Source organism: Panulirus ornatus, chromosome 2 (assembly GCF_036320965.1).
Source record: "Panulirus ornatus isolate Po-2019 chromosome 2, ASM3632096v1, whole genome shotgun sequence".
In the NCBI taxonomy this organism is placed as follows: Eukaryota; Metazoa; Arthropoda; class Malacostraca; order Decapoda; family Palinuridae; genus Panulirus; species Panulirus ornatus.
This window is the reverse complement of record NC_092225.1, coordinates 53,278,576-53,301,952: the sequence shown is the minus strand read 5'-3', so window position 1 is coordinate 53,301,952 and position 23,377 is coordinate 53,278,576. Positions and strand designations below refer to the sequence as shown.

The 23,377-nt window shown below is 40.4% G+C and overlaps 1 protein-coding gene across 1 annotated transcript in view; it reads right to left on the bottom strand.

Moving 5' to 3' along the window:
- Nucleotides 1–23,377, bottom strand: part of LOC139756450 (uncharacterized) — a 47,776-nt gene that overhangs the window by 14,208 nt on the left and 10,191 nt on the right. Inside the window, exons 2-3 of the mRNA XM_071675910.1 lie at nucleotides 22,002–22,186; nucleotides 16,465–16,623 (exon numbers count right to left, since the gene is read on the bottom strand). Coding sequence (XP_071532011.1) covers nucleotides 16,465–16,623; nucleotides 22,002–22,186 — 344 coding nt within the window. The remainder of the gene's footprint in view (nucleotides 1–16,464; nucleotides 16,624–22,001; nucleotides 22,187–23,377) is intronic.

Sequence of the window (23,377 nt, the reverse complement as noted above, 5' to 3'; positions counted from 1 at the left end):
AAAGATGGTTAAACCATAAAGTATAGTTGGAATTTTGGAGAAACTGAGTAAACAAAGAAGGTATAACAAGGATACAGTATAAAGTGAGCATCAGAAACTATTTCATGATGGTACTGTCATCCAGAATGTACAAATAATTTCCTTATCAAGATGTACAGTTGTATAGCTTATGGTAAAAGGAAGAGAGGCAGACTGCATGAAAAAAAGTGGAAAGAAGCAGTACTATAAATGATTAGGTCTAATAATATTGCAGTTGATGATGCTGGTGGAATGAATTGGGATTTGAAACAATGGAAGCATACTGTATTATGGTGATGTGAATGGGGATGTTTTTACCTGACATCATATTAGAGAGCAGTAAGAAAAAGTAAGAACTGATGTTACTGTGGAAGTTCACATATCACTTTATTGGGGTAAATGGGTTGAGAATGTCTATAAAGAGGGATCTGAGTAACCAGATCCTCATAAACTTGATATGGAAGTAATGATAATGAGTTGACATACTATTCATCTAGCTGTTAAAAGTGTGCCACCTGCTTTCTGCATGAAATGTATTATATATGTGTATGTGAGTAGGTGGGCCATTCTTTGTCTGTTTCCTGGTACTACCTCGCTGGTGCGGGGAAACAGTGATTAAGTATAATAATAAATATTTTTTTTTTTATCATACTTTGCTGTTGTCGCCCGCATTAGCGAGGTAGCGCAAGGAAACAGATGAAAGAATGGCCCAACCCACCCACATACACATGTATATACATACACATCCACACACAGCACATATACATATCTATACATCTCAACGTATACATATATATACACACACAGACATATATACACATGTACATAATTCATACTATCTGCCAATATTCATTCCCGTCGCCACACCGCCACACATGAAATGAAAACCCCAATCCCCCGCATGTGTGCGAGGTAGCACTAGGAAAAGACAACAAAGGCCAAATTCGTTCACACTCAGTCTCTAGCTGTCATGTATAATGCACCGAAACCACAGCTCCCTTTCCACATCCAGGCCCTACAGAACTTTCCATGGTTTACCCCAGATGCTTCACATGCCCTGGCTCAATCCACTGACAGCATGTCGACCCTGGTATACCACGTCGTTCCAATTCACTCTATTCCTTGCATGCCATTCACACTCCTGCATGTTCAGGCCCCGATCACTCGAAATCTTTTTCACTCCATCTTTCCGCCTCCAATTTGGTCTCCCACTTCTCCTCGTTCCCTCCACCTCTGACACATATATCCTCTTGGTCAATCTTTCCTCACTCATTCTCTCCATGTGACCAAACCATTTCAAAACACCCTCTTCTGCTCTCTCAACCACACTCTTTTTATTACCACACATCTCTCTTACCCTTTCATTACTTATTTGATCAAACCACCTCACACCACATTTTGTCCTCAAACATCTCATTTTCAGCACATCCACCCTCCTCTGCACAACTCAATCTATAGCCCATGCCTCACAACCATATAACATTATTGGACCTACTATTCCTTCAAACATACCCATTTTTGCTTTCTAAGATAACATTCTCGACTTCCACACATTTTTCAATGCCCCCAGAACTTTTGCCCCATCCCCCACGCTATGATTCACTTCCGCTTCCATGGTTCCATCCGCTGCTAAATCCACTCCCAGATATCTAAAACACTTCACTTCCTCCAGTTTTTCTCCATTCAAACTTACCTCCCATTTTACGTGCCCCTCAACCGTACTGTACCTAATAACCTTGCTCTTATTCACATTTACTCTCAGCTTTCTTCTTTCACATACTTTACCAAACTCAGTCACCAGCTTCTGCAGTTTCTCACATGAATCCTGCCACCAGAGCTGTATCATCAGTGAACAACAACTGACTCACTTCCCAAGCTCTCTCATCCACAATAGACTGCATACTTGCCCCTCTTTCCAAAACTCTTGCATTCACCTCCCTAACAACCCCATCCAAAAACAAATTAAATAACCATGGAGACATCACACACCCCTGCCTCAAACAAACATTCACTGAGAGCCAGTAACTTTCCTCTCTTCCTACACGTACACATGCCTTGCATCCTCGATAAAAACTTTTCACTGCTTCTCACAACTTACCTACCACACCATATATTCTTAATACGTTCCACAGAGCATCTCTATCAACTCTATCATATGTCTTCTCCAGATCCGTAAATGCTACATACAAATCCATTTGCTTTCCTAAGTATTTCTCACATACATACATTCTTCAAAGCAAACACCTGATCCCCACATCCTCTACCACTTCTGAAACCACACTGCTTTTCCCCAATCTGATGCTCTGTACATGCCTTCACCCTCTCAATCAATACCCTCCCATATAATTTACCAGGAATACTCAACACTCTTATACCTCTGTAATTTGAGCACTCACTCTTATCCCCTTTGCCTCTGTACAACAGCACTATGCAAGCATTCCACCAGTCCTCAGGCACCTCACCATGAGTCATACATACATTAAATAACCTAGCCAACCAGTCAACAATACAGTCACCCCCTTTTTTAATAAATTCCACTGCAATACCATCCAAACACGCTGCCTTGCCGGCTTTCATCTTCTGCAAAGCTTTTACCACCTCTTCTCTGTTTACCAAATCATTTTCCCTAACCCTCTCACTTTGCACACCACCTCAACCAAAACACCCTATATCTGCCACTCTATCATCAAACACATTCAACAAACCTTCAAAATACTCACTCCATCTTCTCACATCACCACTACTTGTTATCACCTCCCCAATAGCCCCCTTCACTGATGTTCCCATTTGTTCCCTTGTCTTACGCACTTTATTTACCTCCTCCCAAAACATCTTTTTATTCTCCCTAAAATCTAATGATACTCTCTCACCCCAACTCTCATTTGCCCTCTTTTTTGCCTCTTGCACCTTTCTTTTAACCTCCTGCCTCTTTCTTTTATACATCTCCCAGTCATTTGCATCATTTCCCTGCAAAAATCGTCCAAAAGCCTCTCTCTTCTCTTTCACTAATAATCTTAATTCTTCATACCACCACTCACTACCCTTTCTAATCTGCCCACCTCCCATGCTTCTCATGCCACAAGCATCTTTTGCACAAGCCATCATTGCTTCCCTAAATACATCCCATTCCTCCCCCAATCCCCTTATGTCCTTTGTTCTCACCTTTTTCCATTCTGTATTCAGTCTCTCCTGGTACTTCCTCACACAAGTCTGCTTCCCAAGTTCACTTACTCTCACCACTCTCTTCACCCCAACATTTTCTCTTCTTTTCTGAAAACCTCTACAAATCTTCACCTTCGCCTCCACAAGATAATGATCAGACATCCCTCCAGTTGCACCTCTCAGCACATGAACATCCAAAAGTCTCTCTTTCGCACACCTATCAATTAACACATAATCCAATAATGCTCTCTGGCCATCTCTCCTACTCACATACGTGTACTTATGTATATCTCTCTTTTTAAACCAGGTATTCCCAATCACTAGTCCTTTTTCAGCACATAAATCTACAAGCTCTTCACCATTTCCATTTACAACACTGAACACCCCATGTACACCAATTATTCCCTCACCCGCCACATTGCTCACCTTTGCACTCAAATCATCCATCACTATAACCTGGTCTCGTGCATCAAAACTACTAACACACTCACTCAGCTGCTCCCAAAACACTTGCCTCTCATGACCTTTCTTCTCATGCCCAGGTGCATATGCACCAATAATCACCCATCTCTCTCCATCCACTTTCAGTTTTACCCATATCAATCTAGAGTTTACTTTCTTGCACTCTATCACATACTCCCACCACCCCTGTTTCAGGAGTAGTGCTACTCCTTCCCTTGCTCTTGTCCTCTCACTAAACCCTGACTTTACTCCCAAGACATTGCCAAACCACTCTTCCCCTTTACCCTTGAGCTTCATTTCACTCAGAGTCAAAACGTCCTGGTTCCTTTCCTCAAACATACTACCTATCTCTCCTTTCTTCTCATCTTGGTTACATCTGCACACATTTAGACACCCCAATCTGAGCCTTCGAGGAGGATGAGCACTCCCCGCGTGACTCCTTCTGTTTCCCTGTTTAGAAAGTTAAAATACAAGGAGGGGAGGGCTTCTGGCCTCCCGCTCCCGTCCCCTTTAGTGATAATTTTAGAAGTCAGCCACAGAAATAAAAAAAAAAATAGCAAATTATAAATGGTTAAATGAGGGAAAAAAAAATGAAAAGTATGAAAATACAAGGCTGATCAACCATGAAGTGATTCCAGTGTGCAGGTGTGGCTAAAGAAAGTAAATCACTGATTAGAAAAGAGTAGAAGAAAATCCTTCTTTTTGACAACTTATGGCCATATTCTTCCATTGGTGGTGCTTTTCTGGGTGATTGAGTGATCTATTACAGTACTGCAAAGAAAGTTATCAGAGGACAGTGTAACATAATTCTTAGATCTTTCAGAGCATCATAAATGCTACTACTACAGTATTTTTCTCAAGAATGGTAATACAAGCAGATATGATCATGTTCCAATATATTTTAACAAAAGGTAATGTCTAAAGCTAAAGTTTAGCTTATGGACATGAGTTATCATAAAATTAACAATCGGTAACCAAATTCTTATCAGTGTAGGTACTGATGGATATGTGAATATGTAAGTATTCTCTACCTTCAATCCTATGTCAATGATTTACAAAAAAATTTTCTTAAAAAATGTCTTCTAGTCACCCGAAGTCTTGCATGTCAGTGGTTACCCTTAAGTCATCATCACTGTCATGTTTCTAACAGGGTGACTGTTTTAAGTATCATATGAGATGAATTATCTGCCAGTCATATACTGTATAAATCATACTTATTATTACTCCCAGCAGGAATTACCAGGTAAAAAATGTAACAGTAATCAGTACAGAGAATCAGTGATATTATAGGGACAACACCTTGGAGTTACGAATTTAGCTAAAGACATGGTCCAAGCATACTACATTCGTATTTTTTGTTTGGTGATAGTAAGAGTAAAAATCAAATGTTGTATGAACTATGGGATTTTTTGCCAAATATTTCTTTCTAAAATCACGGTGCATCCAATGTGCTTGTGCATCTTACATGCCAGAAACATAGTAATGATACAAAGCCCCAGGAAACATTGTATGAGGCTCCTGCAGCTTCGAGGCTGAACTTCAGTCAAAAGTGAGAAGTTCCTCATCAAAATGACTTCTTTTCATCCCTTAACAATGATGCAGCTATACCAAAAGATGACTTTTTCACTTATCAAATAGCAACAAGCCAGCAGAGTGCAGTAACATCTCCTTTGCAAGAGGTCAAGATGAACATGAAAGGGCCGAAAAAGATGGAAAAATGAGTCTGAGTGTATGAGTACCAGTAAACTTCAGGCTGAATGAGATGTTTTGGAAGGAGGTTCACAGTGACAGAAAAACAAGAGAACAAATGAAAGTTAATGTGAAAATTACATAAGAAAGACAGACAACAAGCATAGATCAAATGAAGTGATGTACTGATTACTTTGAAGGAGTACTGAATTTGTATAATGAGAGTGGCAGCTAGGGGGGTGGGGGTGTTGTTTAGGTTGGAGAGATTATGCGAAATGAGATGTTTACAGCCAGTGGTTTGGTAAAAAGAGAGGAGATGGTGAAAGCCCTCAGTGAAATGAAGCATGGCATGATGACTAGGATAGATGGGACTGCAGCTGAATTTCTCAGGAAAGAAGATTGTGTTGTTGACTGCTTAGTTAGAATTTACAATGCCTGTATGACTCATGGTAGGGTGTCTAAGAATTAACAGAATATCTGTGCAGTGCCACTGCATAAAGGCAAGGGGGACAATATTTGACGGTTGAAATCACAGAGGTAAAATTTTGCCGAGTGTACCTGGTAAGTGGTATGAGAAAGTGATGACCGGGGTGATAGTATGCAAAGATGGGAGAAACAATGTGGCTTCAGGCATGGTAGAGGATGTGTGGATCAGGTGTCTGCTTGAAAGTGAAAGAGAAATACAGAAAAACAAAAGAAATTGTATGTGCATTTAACGATCTGGACAAATCTTATGATCGGGTTGATGGAGATGCTCTGTGGAAGGTGTTATGAATACAAGGTGTAGAAGGCAAGCTTCTAGAAGCTGTGGAAAGTTCTCAAGAGAGCATGGCATACATGTGATCAGGAAGACAGGAGGGTGTGATGCCAAGAGAAAGTGGGTCTATGGCTTGGGTATGTGATGTCAGCATGGCTGTTAAATTTGTTTATGGATGGGGTGGTGAGGAAGGTGAATGCAAGGTTCTTGGAGAGAGGAGCAGGTTTGTAGTCTGTCAGTAGCTGAGTTAGTTGTTGTTTCCCAATGATATGGCACTGGTAGAAGATTCAAGTGAAAAACTACAGAAGATGGTGTGAGAGTTTGGGAGTGTGTGTGAAGGGAAAAAGGTAAAATTAAAAGTGAATAAAAGCAAGGTTATAAGGTTTATGAATGGAACGAGACATGCTAGTTGTAGGGTCAATTTGAATGGACAGAACCTGAATGAAGTATGAAGTTTTAGATACCTGAGAGTGGAATGGCAACAAATCGAACTAGGAAAGCTAAAGTAAGCCACAGGGTGGGTGAGGGGGATAAGGTCCTGGGCACAGTGAGGTGTGTGTCAGAGAGGGTAAAAATGGGTATGACTGATGGTACAGTAGTTCCAACAGTGTTGTATGGATGTGAGGCATGGTCCTGTATAAAAAAAAAGTACAGGAGAGGGCAGATGTGGTAGAATTAAATGTCTGAGAATAATATGTGGAGACAGAAGTATGTATGAGAGATCAGAAGAGGATGTTCTGATGCGGTAAGGATAAGTCAGGTGAGAATGACCAAGACAGTATACAAGTCAGAAGTGAAAGGAACAAGAAAAAAGGAGAAGGTCAAAGGATGGATTGAAAGATGCTTTGAGTGTTTAGGGTCTGAACATGGAGAAGGGCTTGAGGCGTGCAAAGAATGGAGTAAACTGGAGTGATTTGGTATGATGGGGTCTTTATAATGCTGTCAAATGGCTGAACCAAGGCATATGAAGGCAGTGGAAACCATGGAAAGGTCCAAGGAACCTGGTTGGTTTTAGCGCATTATACATGACAGATAAAGAGTGAACATGAGTAAATGAGATTATTTCTTCCTTTGTTCCTGGTACGACTTTGCTAATGTGGGAAATGGTAAACAGGTACGAAAGAAAAAAAAATATTTATATATACAGTAGTCTCACGATATAACTAAATCTAATACAACAGTCTTGATACTGCATGGGCACCCAAAGTGATGCCATTTTTCATTATAACATAAGCTATTGAAATATAATGTGAGCCTAGCTGGCCATGTTCCACCTGGTGCCAATGATGCACATGCCACCCTGCCCTTTGCATCAGTTTTCTGCTAACATGATTGTGTCATTTGCCATGCGTATATTTCTTAACTTTTACCAATCTGAACCAGTCCCCACTATGCCTAAATGTCCAGCAAGCACTCCTACTACACGTGAGCCTGTTCAAGATAATGAATGAATTCGAGTGTGGTTCTAGCACTTCAGCAGTTGCACATCATTATGGAATTAATGAAAGGAACATAAAGAAGAAAAGCTATTCTTTGAGAAAAGTCTTTTCTCAGCCACCTATCTCAAAGATGGGAATGCATCTTAGGACATCAACTTATGTGAAGATGGAGAATTCCCAGAAAATCAGAGAGCAAGGAATGTGGATGTGACACTTTGCTATGACTGGGCAAATAATAAAAAATAAAGCAACTGAAATTCAAGATGAAATAATGAAGAAGGAAGGTAAGCCTGCCAATGAGAGAGAACTTACAGTTAGCTAAGGCTGGCATCATAATTCTAACAGGTGTTTCTGGCTGAGAAATGAGATTCTGTTAGGTAAGGTTGCAACAGCTGATGTACAAGTTGTAGAGCACACAAAAGTGGAACTCCATAAAATTGTAGAGGAGAAAGATTACACACCAGATCCAGTATAGATCAGTATCAGATCTGAAATCAATAGTAACCAGTTTACTAGCTCTGTGTTGATTTCATTCTTGATATTTTGCAGGTGTGTTGTCTTGTGTTTCTTATAAATTTGTATGTTAATTCTAGGGCTTCCTTTGATGCTTGACCTACACAATTCAGCTATTATTTGTTTCCATCTATCAACATTTTATTGTAAGGACATAGGCATATTATACCACTCATACAGTTCAGTACAGCATCAAGCCATATCTTTGGCATGAGAAGTGCATTTATCTGTCTAATTCATGGTCACAATCAAAAGCAATTTTTCATCTTGCCCTGATATCTTTGACAGTGTTTTCTTGTCACTGACAACTCTCTTGCTGTGTTATGATTACTTGTGCCACTCCTGTGTGTTGGTTTGTTAACATTTACTCTTATTTGGGATTTAAAATCAGACTGAATTTATTTCTCATCCTCATTAACAATGCTTTCAACAAACATTTCATACTTTCATGTAATAAGCATTGTGGAAACACTCCATTAAATTCATAAAGTGAAGGAGAGGGGATGGTGCTTCTCTTCCAACATTTGTACTCTCAATTTCTCTAAGATTATTCATTCCTAAGGGATTCGTGCTCGGTTGACACAAATACCATGAAGTAGCAGAGGGGGTCTGAGTTACAGTCTGACACATCTTCCCATCAACCATCAATATTATGAATTTATGGCTTTCAGCTGTTTCACAAACTGTGGCCATGAGACCTTCAATTGCTTCCATATGTAGATAGGGAGCTGTGGTTTCGATGAATTACACATGACAGCTATCTGTTTTCCTGACATTACCTTGTTGATATTGAGGGTGGCAATGCTGTTTCCTGTGGGATGGGGTTAGGTGGTGCCAGGAATAGATGAAGACAAGCAAGCATGAACATGTACACATGTATATATGTATATCTACATATATGTGCATATGTGTGTATATGAGGGGATGGGTCTTTCTTCCTCTGTTTCCTGGTGCTACGTCTTTGACATGGGAAATGGAGATCAAGTACAATATTAATACAGAGGTTTAAGTTTGTTGAGTATTCCTGGGAAATTATATAAGAGGGTATTGACTGAGAGGGTAAAGGCATGTACAGAGCATCAGATTTGGGAAGAGCAGTGTGGTTAAGGATGTGTGGATCAGGTGTTTGCTTTGAAGAATGTATGTAAGAAATACTTGGAAAAACAGATGGATTTGTATGTACCATTTATGGTTCTGGAGAAGGCATATGATAGGGATGATAGAGATGCTTTGAGGAAGGTATTAAGAGTATATGGTGAGGGAGGTAAGTTGCTAGAAGGAGTGAAATTTTTTATCAAGGATGTGAGGCATGTGTACGAGTAGGAAGAGTGGAAAGTGATTGGTTCCCATTGAATGTTGGTTTGTGGCAGGGGTGCGTGATATCTCCATGGTTGTTCAATTTGTTTATGGATGGGGTGGTTAGGGAGGTGAATGCAGGAGTTCTGGAGAGAAGGGGCAAGTATGCAATTTGTTGTGGATGACAGGGCTTGGGAAGTGAGTCAGTTGTCGTCCGCTGATGATACAGTGCTGGTGGCTGATTCAGGTGAAAAACTACAGAAGTTGGTGACTGAGTTTGGTAAAAGGTGTGAAAGAAGAAAGCTGAGAGTAAATGTGAATAAGATCAAGGTTAGTAGGTTCAGTAGGGTTGAGGGACAAGTTAATTGGGAGGTAAGTTTGAATGGAGAAAAACTGGTGGCAGTGAAGTGTTTTAGATATTTTAGAGTAGATTTAACAGCAGGTGGAAACATGGAAGCGGAAGTGAGTCACAGGGTGGGGGAAGGGGTGAAGGTTCTGGGAGCACTGAAGAAAGTGTGGAAGGTGAGAACATTTTCTCAGAGAGCAAAAATAGGTATGTTTGAAGGAATAGTGGTTCCAACAATGTTATATGGTTGCAGGTTGCAAGGCATGGGCTATAGATAGGGTTGTGCGGAGGAGGGTGGATGTGTTGGAAATTAAATGTTTGAGGACAATATGTGGTGTGAGGTGGTTTGATCAAGTAAGCATTGAAAGGGTAAGAGAAATGTGTGGTTGAGAAAGCAGAACAGTGTATTGAAATCATTTGGTCATATGGACAGAATGAGTGAGGAAAGACTGACAAAGAGGATATATGTGTCAGAGGTGGAGGGAACGAGAGAAGTGGCAGACCAAATTGGAGGTGGAAGGATGGAGTGAAAAAGATTTTGAGGCCTGAACATACAGGAGGGTGAAAGGCAAACAAGGAATAGAGTAAATTGGAACGATGTGGTATACCAAGGTCAATGTGATGTCATTAGATTGAACCAGGGCATGTGAAGCGTCTGGGGTAAACCATGGAAAGTTTTGTGGGGCCTGGATGTGGAAAGGGACCTGTGGTTTCGGTGCATTACATATGACAGCTAGAAACCGAGTGTGAACGAACATGGTCTTTTTTGCCTTTTCCTAGCGCGACCTCACGCGAGCGGGGGGGAGGGGAGTGCTGTTTCTTGTGTGGCAGGGTGGCGACAGGAATGGATGAAAGCAGCAAGTATGAATATGTACATGTGTATTTATGTATATGTCTGTGTATGTATACATTGAAATGTATAGGCGTGTAAATGTGTGTGTGTGGGCGTTTAAGTATATGCAAGTGTATGTGGGTGGGTTGGGCCATTCTTTCATGTTTCCTTGCGCTACTTCGTCAATGCGGGAGACAGCAACTAAGTATAATAAATGAATAAATATCTTTCTTTAAATCTAACTGCCATTCCCTGTGTTAGCAAAGCAGCACCAGGAACAGATGAAAAAAGTGGCAAACACTCAAATCCATTCTCTAGCTATCTTGTGTAATGCACCAACACCACAGGCTCCACAGAACTTTCTATGGTTTCCCCAAGCTGTTTCACATGCCCTGATTCAGTACACTCACAAGATTTCAACCCCAGTATACCACACTGTTCCAATTCACTCCATCCTATGCACGCCTTTCACCCTCCTACGTGTTCTGACCCCAATCATTCAAATGTTTTTCATTTCATCATTCCATATTCTGTTTGGCGTCCCCCATCTCCTTGTCCCCTCCACTTTCAACACATATAACCTCTTTGTCAACCTCTCCTCACTCATTCTCTCCATTTGTCCACACAATTTTAGCACACCCTCTTCAGCTCTCTCAACAACACTTTTATCACTACCACACCTCTTACCCTTTATATTACTTATTCAATTCAATCAAACCACCTCACAACTGTGTCCTCTTAACATTTAATTTCAAACATATCCACCCTCCTCTGCACATCTCATCTATATCCCATTTTTGGGACTACTATACCTCCAAACATACCTATTTTTGCCCTCTAAGACAGCAACCTTTCTTTCCACACAGTCTTCAATGCTTTCTGAACCTTCACCCCCTCATCCACCCTATGAACTTCTTCCATGGTTCCATTTGCAGCCTTGTCCACTTCCAGGCATATAAAACATTTTACTTCTTCCAAATTTTTCCCATCCAAACTCACATCCCAACTAACCTTTCCCTCTACCCAGCTAAATCCAATAATTGTGTTTTTATTCTCATCCTCCTCCTTTCATACACTCTCTTCCAAATTCAGTCAACAACTTCTGCAGTTTATCACTAGAATGTGCTGTCATTAGCAAACAACAACTGAATCATTTCCCAGGCCATTCCACATCCCCTACTCACCTCTCTTTCCAAGACTTGCTTTTACCTTCCTCACCACCCAATTCATAAGCCCTGCTACAGACCAATCTTCAATCAGAACCACTCACTCTCCCCTCTTCCTACTGATACACATGCATCACACCCTTGATAAAGACTTTTCTGTTTCTAGCAGCTTACCTCCTCCTGGATTTGTGCTTACCAGTACAGTAACAACAATCAATCACTTCTGAAGATACATGGGATGTCTCAAGGATTTTCTAAAATCATCATTTACTGTAATTACTCTTGCATTTCTTGTTTGCTTGCACATACATGACATTATGTCACATGGATGTAATGACAAGGAGCATGCAATGACAATATGGGTATTGTGAAAATGAGAATATAGTGAAGATAAGCGTAATAAAGACAGTGTATAGAGATGTTCATCCTTATAAGCCTGGTAATGTGCAATGTTGCAATTATGATTTGAACAAAAAATAAAGAAGAAAGGCCTCTAAATTTTGTTTCCCATTATAAAGTGAAATAAATATATATATTAGTAGAGGGCTTTGAGGGTGGTGTCCTGCCACTGCAGTGAAAAAGATTTTGAGCGATCAGGGCCTGAATACACAGGAGGGTGAGAGGCATCCAAGGAATAGAGTGAATTGGAATGATGTGGTATACTGGGGTCGACGTGTTGTTAATGGACTAAACCAGGGTATGTAAACATCTGGGGTAAACTATGGAAAGGTCTGAGGGGCCTGGATGTGGATAGGGAGCTGTGGTTTTGGTGCATTACACACGACAGATGGAGCCTGAGTGTGAACGAATGTGGCCTTTTTTGTCTGTTTTTCTGGTGCTACCTCACTGAAGCAGGGGGGTAGCGATGCTGCAAGCAAGTTTTAATATGTACATGTTATATATGTATATTATCCCTGGGGATAGGGGAGAAAGAATACTTCCCACGTATTCCCTGCGTGTCGTAGAAGGCGACTAAAAGGGAAGGGAGCGGGGGGCTGGAAATCCTCCCCTCTCGTTTTTTTTTAATTTTCCAAAAGAAGGAACAGAGAAGGGGGCCAGGTGAGGATATTCCCTCAAAGGCCCAGTCCTCTGTTCTTAACGCTACCTCGCTATCGCGGGAAATGGCGAATAGTAAAAAAAAAAAAAATATAAAAAAAAATAAAAAAAAAAATATATATGTATATGTCTATGTATGTGTATGTATATATGTTGATATGTGCATGTGTAGGAATTTATGTATGTATGTATGTATGTATGTATGTCTGTTGTGGATGAGAGAGCTTGGGATGTGAGTCAGTTGTTGTTCGCTGATGATACAACGCTGGTGGCTGATTCGGGTCAGAAACTGGTGACCGAGTTTGGTAAAGTGTGTGAAAGAAGAAAGTTGAGAGTAAATGTGAATAAGAGCAAGGTTATTTGGTACAGTAGGGTTGAGGGACAAGTCAACTGGGTGGTAAGTTTGAATGGAGAAAAACTGGAGGAAGTGAAGTGTTTTAGATATCTGGGAGTGGATTTGCAACGGATGGAACTATGGAAGTGGAAGTGAATCACAGGGTAGGGGAGGGGTGGGGGGTAGTTCTGGGAGCGTTGAAGAATGTGTGGAAGTCAAGAACATTATCTCGGAAAGCAAAAATGGGTATGTTTGAAGGAATAGTGGCCCCAACAATGATATATGGTTGTGAGGGGTGGGCTATGGATACGGTTGTGCGGAGGAGGGTGGATGAGCTGGAAATGAGATGTTTGAGGACAATATGTGGTGTGAGGTGGTTTGATCGAGTAAGTAATAATAGGGTAAGAGAGATGTGTGGTAGTAAAAAGAGTGTGGATGAGAGAGCAGAAAAGGGTGTTTTGAAATGGTTTGGTCACATGGAGAGAATGAGTGAGGAAAGATTGACCAAGAGGATATATGTGTCAGAGGTGGAGGGAATGAGGAGAAGTGGGAGACCAAATTGGAGGTGGAAAGATGGAGTGAAAAAGATTTTGAGTGATCGGGGCCTGAACATGCAGGAGGGTGAAAGGCGTGCAAGGAATAGAGTGAATTGAAACGATGTGGTATACAGGGGTAGACATGCTGTCAATGGATTGAACCAGGGCATGTGAAGCATCTGGGGTAAACCATGGAAGGTTCTGTGGGGCCTGGATGTGGAAAGGGAGCTGTGGTTTTGGTGCATTATACATGACAGCTAGAGACTGAACGTGAAAAAATGTGGCCTTTGTTGTCTTTTCCTAGCACTACCTCGTGCTCGTGTGGGGTGAGGGGGTTGTCATTTCATGTGTGGCAGGATGGCGATGGGAATGAATGAAGTATGAATTATGTACATGTGTGCATATGTATATGTCTGTGTATGTATACATATGTATACGCTGAAATGTATAGGTATGTACATGTGCGTTTGTGGAGATGTATGTGGGCGGGTTGGGCCATTCTTTCGTCTGCTTTCTTGCGCTACCTTGCTAACGCAGGGCACAGCGACAAAGTATAATAAAGAGGGGCAAGTATGAAGTCTGTCGTGGATGAGAGAGCTTGGGAAGTGAGTCAGTTGTTGTTCGCTGATGATACAGCGCTGGTGGCTGATTCATGTGAGAAACTGCAGAAGCTGGTGACTGAGTTTGGTAAAGTGTGTGAAAGAAGAAAGTTACGAGTAAATGTGAATAAGAGCAAGGTTATGAGGTACAGTAGGGTTGAGGGTCAAGTCAATTGGGAGGTGAGTTTGAATGGAGAAAAACTGGAGGAAGTGAAGTGTTTTAGATACCTGGGAGTGGATCTGGCAGCGGATGGAACCATGGAAGCGGAAGTGGATCATAGGGTGGGGGAGGGGGCGAAAATTCTGGGAGCCTTGAAGAATGTGTGGAAGTCGAGAACATTATCTCGGAAAGCAAAAATGGGTATGTTTGAAGGAATAGTGGTTCCAACAATGTTGTATGGTTGCAAGGCGTGGGCTATGGATAGAGTTGTGCGCAGGAGGATGGATGTGCTGGAAATAAGATGTTTGAGGACAATGTGTGGTGTGAGGTGGTTTGATCGAGTAAGTAACGTAAGGGTAAGAGAGATGTGTGGAAATAAAAAGAGCGTGGTTGAGAGAGCAGAAGAGGGTGTTTTGAAGTGGTTTGGGCACATGGAGAGGATGAGTGAGGAAAGATTGACCAAGAGGATATATGTGTCGGAGGTGGAGGGAGCAAGGAGAAGAGGGAGACCAAATTGGAGGTGGAAAGATGGAGTGAAAAAGATTTTGTGTGATCGGGGCCTGAACATGCAGGAGGGTGAAAGGAGGGCAAGGAATAGAGTGAATTGGAGCGATGTGGTATACCGGGGTTGACGTGCTGTCAGTGGATTGAATCGGGGCATGTGAAGCGTCTGGGGTAAACCATGGAAAGCTGTGTAGGTATGTATATTTGCGTGTGTGGACGTATGTATATACATGTGTATGGGGGTGGGTTGGGCCATTTCTTTCGTCTGTTTCCTTGCGCTACCTCGCAAACGCGGGAGACAGCGGCAAAAAAAAAAAAAAAAAAAAAAAAAAAAATAATGATATGTACATACAGTAATGAATGACATATCCCCAAGTCCTCAGGACTTCTTCAACATTGTCCTCTGACTGTAGATACTCCAACTCCATAATCAAGTCCATCAAGAATTTTCACTTTCTCCTCCATTGCAAAGTTTTTCTTCCTCTTGCCACTAATAGTAGTAACACTTCCTATTGCCACTAATAATACTAACAGAAGTAGCTGGGTGCTTTCACATGATTAATACAGTGCTGCACCACATAGATAACAAAAGCAATATATGACAGCTGACCATTCATGTTGTCTGTGCTGTGGCAGCTAGAAGAAGACTGAAGCTTTCAGTGGCTGAACACTATCCTCAAAGCCCTCTGGTAGTGAGACAGAATGCATCCACCCAATTGGCATCGCAAACTTGAGTATTTTATTCGCAATTATTAAAATAATGAGGGTGATTCAGGTTGTCGCAACTTATCAAAATTAAATAATAAAATCACAAATAATTTACATTTTCATGTTATTATATTCATTATGTAATTCTGAGGCTTCCTATAGCTTCTAGGTTGTGCTACAAGATTTTAATCTGTAAATATAACCTTGCTGATGGTGGCCATTCATCCGTGGTGTAAACAAAAAGTGATTCATCTTTACTTTCATATATACTTACACTTCAAAACTGCTTACAGAGAATGTTAGTCTCTGAAGCAAGCACCTCCAGTAACCAAGGTGAAACTTAGCAACCATATAGTTGTCAAAATATTGGCAAGGGGATATAGATGAAGCCTGCAAGCATTATAATGGATCCCAGTCCCTAGCAATTATGTCGTCATATGAAAACATCCAGCATTTGAAGGTTAAGGTGAATATGAGGGTGTCAAGAAGCATGTAACAAAGTTGAGAATGTAGTTATGAAGGCCTGTGCCTTGAACTGCAAGGCTCAGATCAAAGGCTAAATGTGTTGAACATATGGTGAATATGTCCTCTGACATGACCCTTAAGGGTAAGATCAAAGGTCAGTGGTTAAGGATGTAGATTACCTTTGTCCTGACCCTATGTAAGGTTCATCTCAAAGGTGAATGATGTCACAGGTGTAGTTAAGGTGAGGGTGTTGTGAAAATAGCCTTTTACCTGATCCATATGACTCAGGTCAAGGACAAGTAGTGTAAAGAGGGTAGTGAAAATGTACTTTAGTTAAGATGGCCTTTAACCCAATCCCCAAAATGATTCAGGCTAAGTTTAAGGCCGGCTAAAGAAGTTAGTAACTGTAAAATTTCACTAACCTGAAAAGGTTTCTCTCCTGTATGCACAAGCTGATGTCTTTTAAGTTTTGAAGATTCCACAAAAGCCTTTCCACATTCAGCACAAACATGTACTCTGGGGCCATGAGTATGTAAATGCTTTCGCATAGCTGAGTTGTCACGAAACATTTTATTACAACCCTGTTGGAAGAGTTATGATACATAAGATGCCCAGTATTGTGAAAAATTGAAAAGCATAACTTTCATCACTTATACTATAATTTTAGAATTTTTCTTACAATCTAATTTTACACAGTAATATAGCAGACACAAAATAGATCTTCTAAAAACAATGGTTCACAGACATCTGTGAAAAGTTTCCATCCTTACTAAGTTCTTTTATTTCCCAAACATTGCATCATCCTTCCTTTTTTCTCCCTTATTTCAATTTACTCATTCTTGCCATCCATATCTGGTCTCACTAGATATCAACAGCATGACAGAATCCCATGTTGTGTTTTATCAAACAATCCCATCAATATAAGTGATCTTCATTTCATATCGTATTCTATGTAAGGATCACACACAAAAACACACACACGTCATGAACATGAACAACAGTGGGCAGGTAGATGTAATAGAAGCAATTTCAGCAGCTGTTCAGTTTGAAGGATTAAAAATGCATACAAAATCTTTTCATTTCAAGCTAGAAGTTTCAGTTTTCTAAATTGTTTCTTACATTTTATAATATGTATATATATGTATGTGTGTGTGTGTGTATATGTGCGTGTGTGTGTGTATGTGTATATATATATATATATATGTATATTATCCCTGGGGATAGGGGTGAAAGAATACTTCCCACGCATTCCTCGCGTGTCGTAAAAAGCGACTAGAGGGGACGGGAGCGGGGGGCCAGAAATCCTCCCCTCCTTGTATTTTTTTTAACTTTCTAAAATGGGAAACAGAAGAAGGAGTCACGCGGGGAGTGCTCATACTCCTCGAAGGCTCAGATTGGGGTGCCTAAATGTGTGTGGATGTAACCAAGATGTGAAAAAAGGAGAGATAGGTAGTATGTTTGAGGAAAGGAACCTGGATGTTTTGGCTCTGAGTGAAACGAAGCTCAAGGGTGAAGGGGAAGAGTGGTTTGGGAATGTCTTGGGAGTAAAGTCAGGGGTTAGTGAGAGGACAAGAGCAAGGGAAGGAGTAGCAGTACTCCTGAAACAGGAGTTGTGGGAGTACGTGATAGAATGTAAGAAAGTAAATTCTCGATTAATATGGGTAAAACTGAAAGTTGATGGAGAGAGATGGGTGATTATTGGTGCATATGCACCTGGGCATGAGAAGAAAGATCATGAGAGGCAAGTGTTTTGGGAGCAGCTGAATGAGTGTGATAGTGGTTTTGATGCACGAGACTGGGTTATAGTGATGGGTGATTTGAATGCAAAGGTGAGTAATGTGGCAGTTGAGGGAATAATTGGTATACATGGGGTGTTCAGTGTTGTAAATGGAAATGGTGAAGAGCTTGTAGATTTATTTGCTGAAAAAGGACTGATGATTGGGAATACCTGGTTTAAAAAGCGAGATATACATAAGTATACTTATGTAAGTAGGAGAGATGGCCAGAGAGCGTTATTGGATTACGTGTTAATTGACAGGCGCGCGAAAGAGAGACTTTTGGATGTTAATGTGCTGAGAGGTGCAACTGGAGGGATGTCTGCTCATTATCTTGTGGAGGCTAAGGTGAAGATTTGTATGGGTTTTCAGAAAAAAAGAGTCAATGTTGGGGTGAAGAGGGTGGTGAGAGTAAGTGAGCTTGGGAAGGAGACTTGTGTGAGGAAGTACCAGGAGAGACTGAGTACAGAATGGAAAAAGGTGAGAACAATGGAAGTAAGGGGAGTGGGGGAGGAATGGGATGTATTTAGGGAATCAGTGATGGATTGCGCAAAAGATGCTTGTGGCATGAGAAGAGTGGGAGGTGGGTTGATTAGAAAGGGTAGTGAGTGGTGGGATGAAGAAGAAAGAGTATTAGTGAAAGAGAAGAGAGAGGCATTTGGACGATTTTTGCAGGGAAAAAATGCAGTTGAGTGGGAGACGTATAAAAGAAAGAGACAGGAGGTCAAGAGAAAGGTGCAAGAGGTGAAAAAAAGGGCAAATGAGAGTTGGGGTGAGAGAGTATCATTAAATTTTAGGGAGAATAAAAAGATGTTCTGGAAGGAGGTAAATAAAGTGCGTAAGACAAGGGAGCAAATGGGAACTTCAGTGAAGGGCGCAAATGGGGAGGTGATAACAAGTAGTGGTGATGTGAGAAGGAGATGGAGTGAGTATTTTGAAGGTTTGTTGAATGTGTTTGATGATAGAGTGGCAGATATAGGGTGTTTTGGTCGAGGTGGTGTGCAAAGTGAGAGGGTTAGGGAAAATGATTTGGTAAACAGAGAAGAGGTAGTAAAAGCTTTGTGGAAGATGAAAACCGGCAAGGCAGCAGGTTTGGATGGTATTGCAGTGGAATTTATTAAAAAAGGGGGTGACTGTATTGTTGACTGGTTGGTAAGGTTATTTAATGTATGTATGACTCACGGTGAAGTGCCTGAGGACTGGCGGAATGCGTGCATAGTGCCATTGTACAAAGGCAAAGGGGATAAGAGTGAGTGCTCAAATTACAGAGGTATAAGTTTGTTGAGTATTCCTGGTAAATTATATGGGAGGGTATTGATTGAGAGGGTGAAGGCATGTACAGAGCATCAGATTGGGGAAGAGCAGTGTGGTTTCAGAAGTGGTAGAGGATGTGTGGATCAGGTGTTTGCTTTGAAGAATGTATGTGAGAAATACTTAGAAAAGCAAATGGATTTGTATGTAGCATTTATGGATCTGGAGAAGGCATATGATAGAGTTGATAGAGATGCTCTGTGGAAGGTATTAAGAATATATGGTGTGGGAGGAAAGTTGTTAGAAGCAGTGAAAAGTTTTTATCGAGGATGTAAGGCATGTGTACGTGTAGGAAGAGAGGAAAGTGATTGGTTCTCAGTGAATGTAGGTTTGCGGCAGGGGTGTGTGATGTCTCCATGGTTGTTTAATTTGTTTATGGATGGGGTTGTTAGGGAGGTGAATGCAAGAGTTTTGGAAAGAGGGGCAAGTATGAAGTCTGTTGGGGATGAGAGAGCTTGGGAAGTGAGTCAGTTGTTGTTCGCTGATGATACAGCGCTGGTGGCTGATTCATGTGAGAAACTGCAGAAGCTGGTGACTGAGTTTGGTAAAGGTGTGTGAAAGAAGAAAGTTAAGAGTAAATGTGAATAAGAGCAAGGTTATTAGGTACAGTAGGGTTGAGGGTCAAGTCAACTGGGAGGTGAGTTTGAATGGAGAAAAACTGGAGGAAGTGAAGTGTTTTAGATATCTGGGAGTGGATCTGGCAGCGGATGGAACCATGGAAGCGGAAGTGGATCATAGGGTGGGGGAAGGGGCGAAAATTCTGGGAGCCTTGAAGAATGTGATTATGTCGAGAACATTATCTCAGAAAGCAAAAATGGGTATGTTTGAAGGAATAGTGGTTCCAACAATGTTGTATGGTTGCGAGGCGTGGGCTATGGATAGAGTTGTGCGCAGGAGGATGGATGTGCTGGAAATGAGATGTTTGAGGACAATGTGTGGTGTGAGGTGGTTTGATCGAGTAAGTAACGTAAGGGTAAGAGAGATGTGTGGAAATAAAAGGAGCGTGGTTGAGAGAGCAGAAGAGGGTGTTTTGAAATGGTTTGGGCACATGGAGAGAATGAGTGAGGAAAGACTGACCAAGAGGATATATGTGTCGGAGGTGGAGGGAACGAGGAGAAGAGGGAGACCAAATTGGAGGTGGAAAGATGGAGTGAAAAAGATTTTGTGTGATCGGGGCCTGAACATGCAGGAGGGTGAAAGGAGGGCAAGGAATAGAGTGAATTGGAGCGATGTGGTATACCGGGGTGCTGTCAGTGGATTGAATCGGGGCATGTGAAGCGTCTGGGGTAAACCATGGAAAGCTGTGTAGGTATGTATATTTTGCGTGTGTGGACGTATGTATATACATGTGTATGGGGGTGGGTGGGGCCATTTCTTTCGTCTGTTTCCTTGCGCTACCTCGTAAACGCGGGAGACAGTGACAAAGCAAAAAAAAAAAAAAAAAAAAAAATCTACTGACAATAGTGGGCAGGGAAGTGCAGAAGGAGCAGTTTGGGCAGCTAATCAAGACACAAAAGAGGTAGGTTGAAGTAGAGGAAAACAGACCTGGGGTTATACTAACTGAGGCCCACGGGAAATTTTGTGAAGTTTTAGAAAGAACAACATGCACTGTTAGGGATGGAGCAATCAAAAAAGTTTCTGGCCTGGCTGATGAAAGATTTAGTAATGTAAAAAGCATATAACACCAGAGCTGAGTTTTTTCGTTATAAGAAAATTTTTAGCGACAGTCAGGCATGGAGGTTGACAGTTCCACACCGAAAGATCCAGCTGAAAGTGTGTGGTACCAAAATTAGAAAGACTGTAAAGCAAGAAGTCAAAAGATGTAAATTGCTGATTATCTTTGGTATGAGAGATCATACACCAGATAATGAAGAAAGGGGAAAGAAAGATATGCTTATCATAGGATTACTAGAGGCTATAAAATTACCAAATGCAATCTTTGGAGATAAATGAAAAGAGAATTAGTGGTTCAAACCAAGACATTACCAGTTAAGGTCATATTTAACTTGGAGTCACCTAGCTAGGAAGTACCTAGGCATGCTAAGAAACTTTGAGACAATGTGAAATTCAGTTGGGTATTCATCAAACGTGATATAGGAAGAGAAGGAGAAATGCAAAGAATACAATAAGAAGACAGAAAAATTGCAATGCCAAATGAGGCAACAGGATGGAACAGCCCCACTTACTTTAAAATTACTGTTAAAATCATGTTTCACATGCATAAATCTGGATAAAGCCATATCAAGTTCCATAAAATAAATATAACTCTTTCTTTAACACTTTCAGTACTCTGAAAATCAATTTCACTTTTAAACTTTATAAAGCAAACATCACATAAACTTAACCCCTTCCAGTTCTCCATAGTTTGGCTTCACTCTTGAATTTCAGTATCTTTTAGCTTTTGGAAAAAAATATCACATACATTACACAATCTGGAACTCCATCATCTGATTATTCATTATAGTTTTACACTGTCTTCCCTTTCACATGCACTATTCTTTTTTTTCCATCTATATATAACTTTCAGTACTGTACATGCAATTCCTTCCCTACCTTTTCACAGTACCTGTACTCTTAGCAAGCTCTAGTATCCATTTTTGTAAGCATTACAAAGTATGCATTACATAACCTACATGCTTTTCATTACTCCTCAAGTCAGTTTCTATTCCCAGTTTCAAAAATACCTTCAAACAAGTTCAGCAATGAAAATCTAGTGACAAAATGAACCCTTGCTGAACTCAAAAACAAATCACCCATATGATTCAGTGGTAACAAAATTTCCACAGAAAGAACTCAAGTATTGTATCTTCAAAGCCCTAATCTCAGATATCACTGATTTTGTAATAAATTCATCTTGCACACACAGCACAAACCTTGTGTGGACAGGCAATTGTTCTGGCAATGTCATCACTATTGGACTTCTTTGGCTTAATCTTTGCAAACTCTGCAAGTTGTTTAGGATCCGAGAGGTCAACCCCAGGTATGCCAGCCAACTTCTTATTTGACCCAGCCATATATTCTGTGTAGTCTGGGTCTGGCTCTGGATTACTTAGGTCATCTGAAAAAGTGAGAAATTACCATGAAAAGAATTTCTTCATATCCAATCACTTCTAAAAACTTTAAAAGTAACTACTTCTACATGACAGGAATTATCTTCAAGATATACTAATGTAGATGTAGGTGGTTATGGTAAAAGTTAATTTCAGTTTTGTAACAAAACTAGTTTTTGAAAATTATTTTGCAGTGACAGTACAGTGTTTAGATTGTAGAAAATTAATGAGAGGGAGATTTGGAAAATTGTGTTCTGTTATGTAATTTAAAATAAGGCAATATTTGGAAAAGGTTATGAAGATTATGGAAAGTGTGAAGTTAAACAATGTAAGAGTAGACAAATATCTTGCGGAAAAAATCAGTAGAACCAATGAAAACCTCACTTACCTTCCCCTGGCAGTCAAAATTTAGAGCATATATACCACTATAAAAACATTAACATGGTCCACTGTTGGGTACTGTACGAAATGGCTGTTTCTGAGGAGCCAAGGCAGTGGCCAAAAAGCCAATCGGTCTGTCATCTATTTGTTTATATTTGGGGATAGTTAGCATAATCAATAATGGGTATCTATTCTACTTAAAATATTGAGACAAATCATTTTCAGCTGCTGGGGGAGGTTAGGTGACTTTTTTTTATGACACCTGATATTTCATAACTGTTTCATGTATCTTTACATTAATCAACCCTACATTTTCCCTCATTGTCATGAGCCTTAATACTAAGATGTTATTTAGTAACAGAGAAAAACGTACTTTTAATCATGCTCTACCTCTCTTATTCTATTCTCTAAACTCTATAATATCACTGAAATAGACAAGTAATTTTAAAAAGGTAATTTTGTTGCATAGCTAACTCTTAACCTAATCACAAATCAGAATATTCACCTTCTATCTACATTCCATCTACTTAAAAAAAATTACTCTTCCATTTCTATAAAGGCTTGTACCTACTGTGGGCACTAACTTTGCAAAATTGTGATTCCAAAACTGCAAGCTTGCAAAAGGCAGTTAGTTAATTTCTTGGGGTAAGTTTACTATCATAAAAAAATTCATAATCACAACAATGCATTCAAAAATTTCATTAACCTATAGGTTAACTGATTTGATTTTGTGTGACTTTTAAAGAGCTACAATCTAATGGCGATTCAAACCTTTTTGGCAAGAAAAAGATATCTAAACTAAAAACATTTTATCTTGA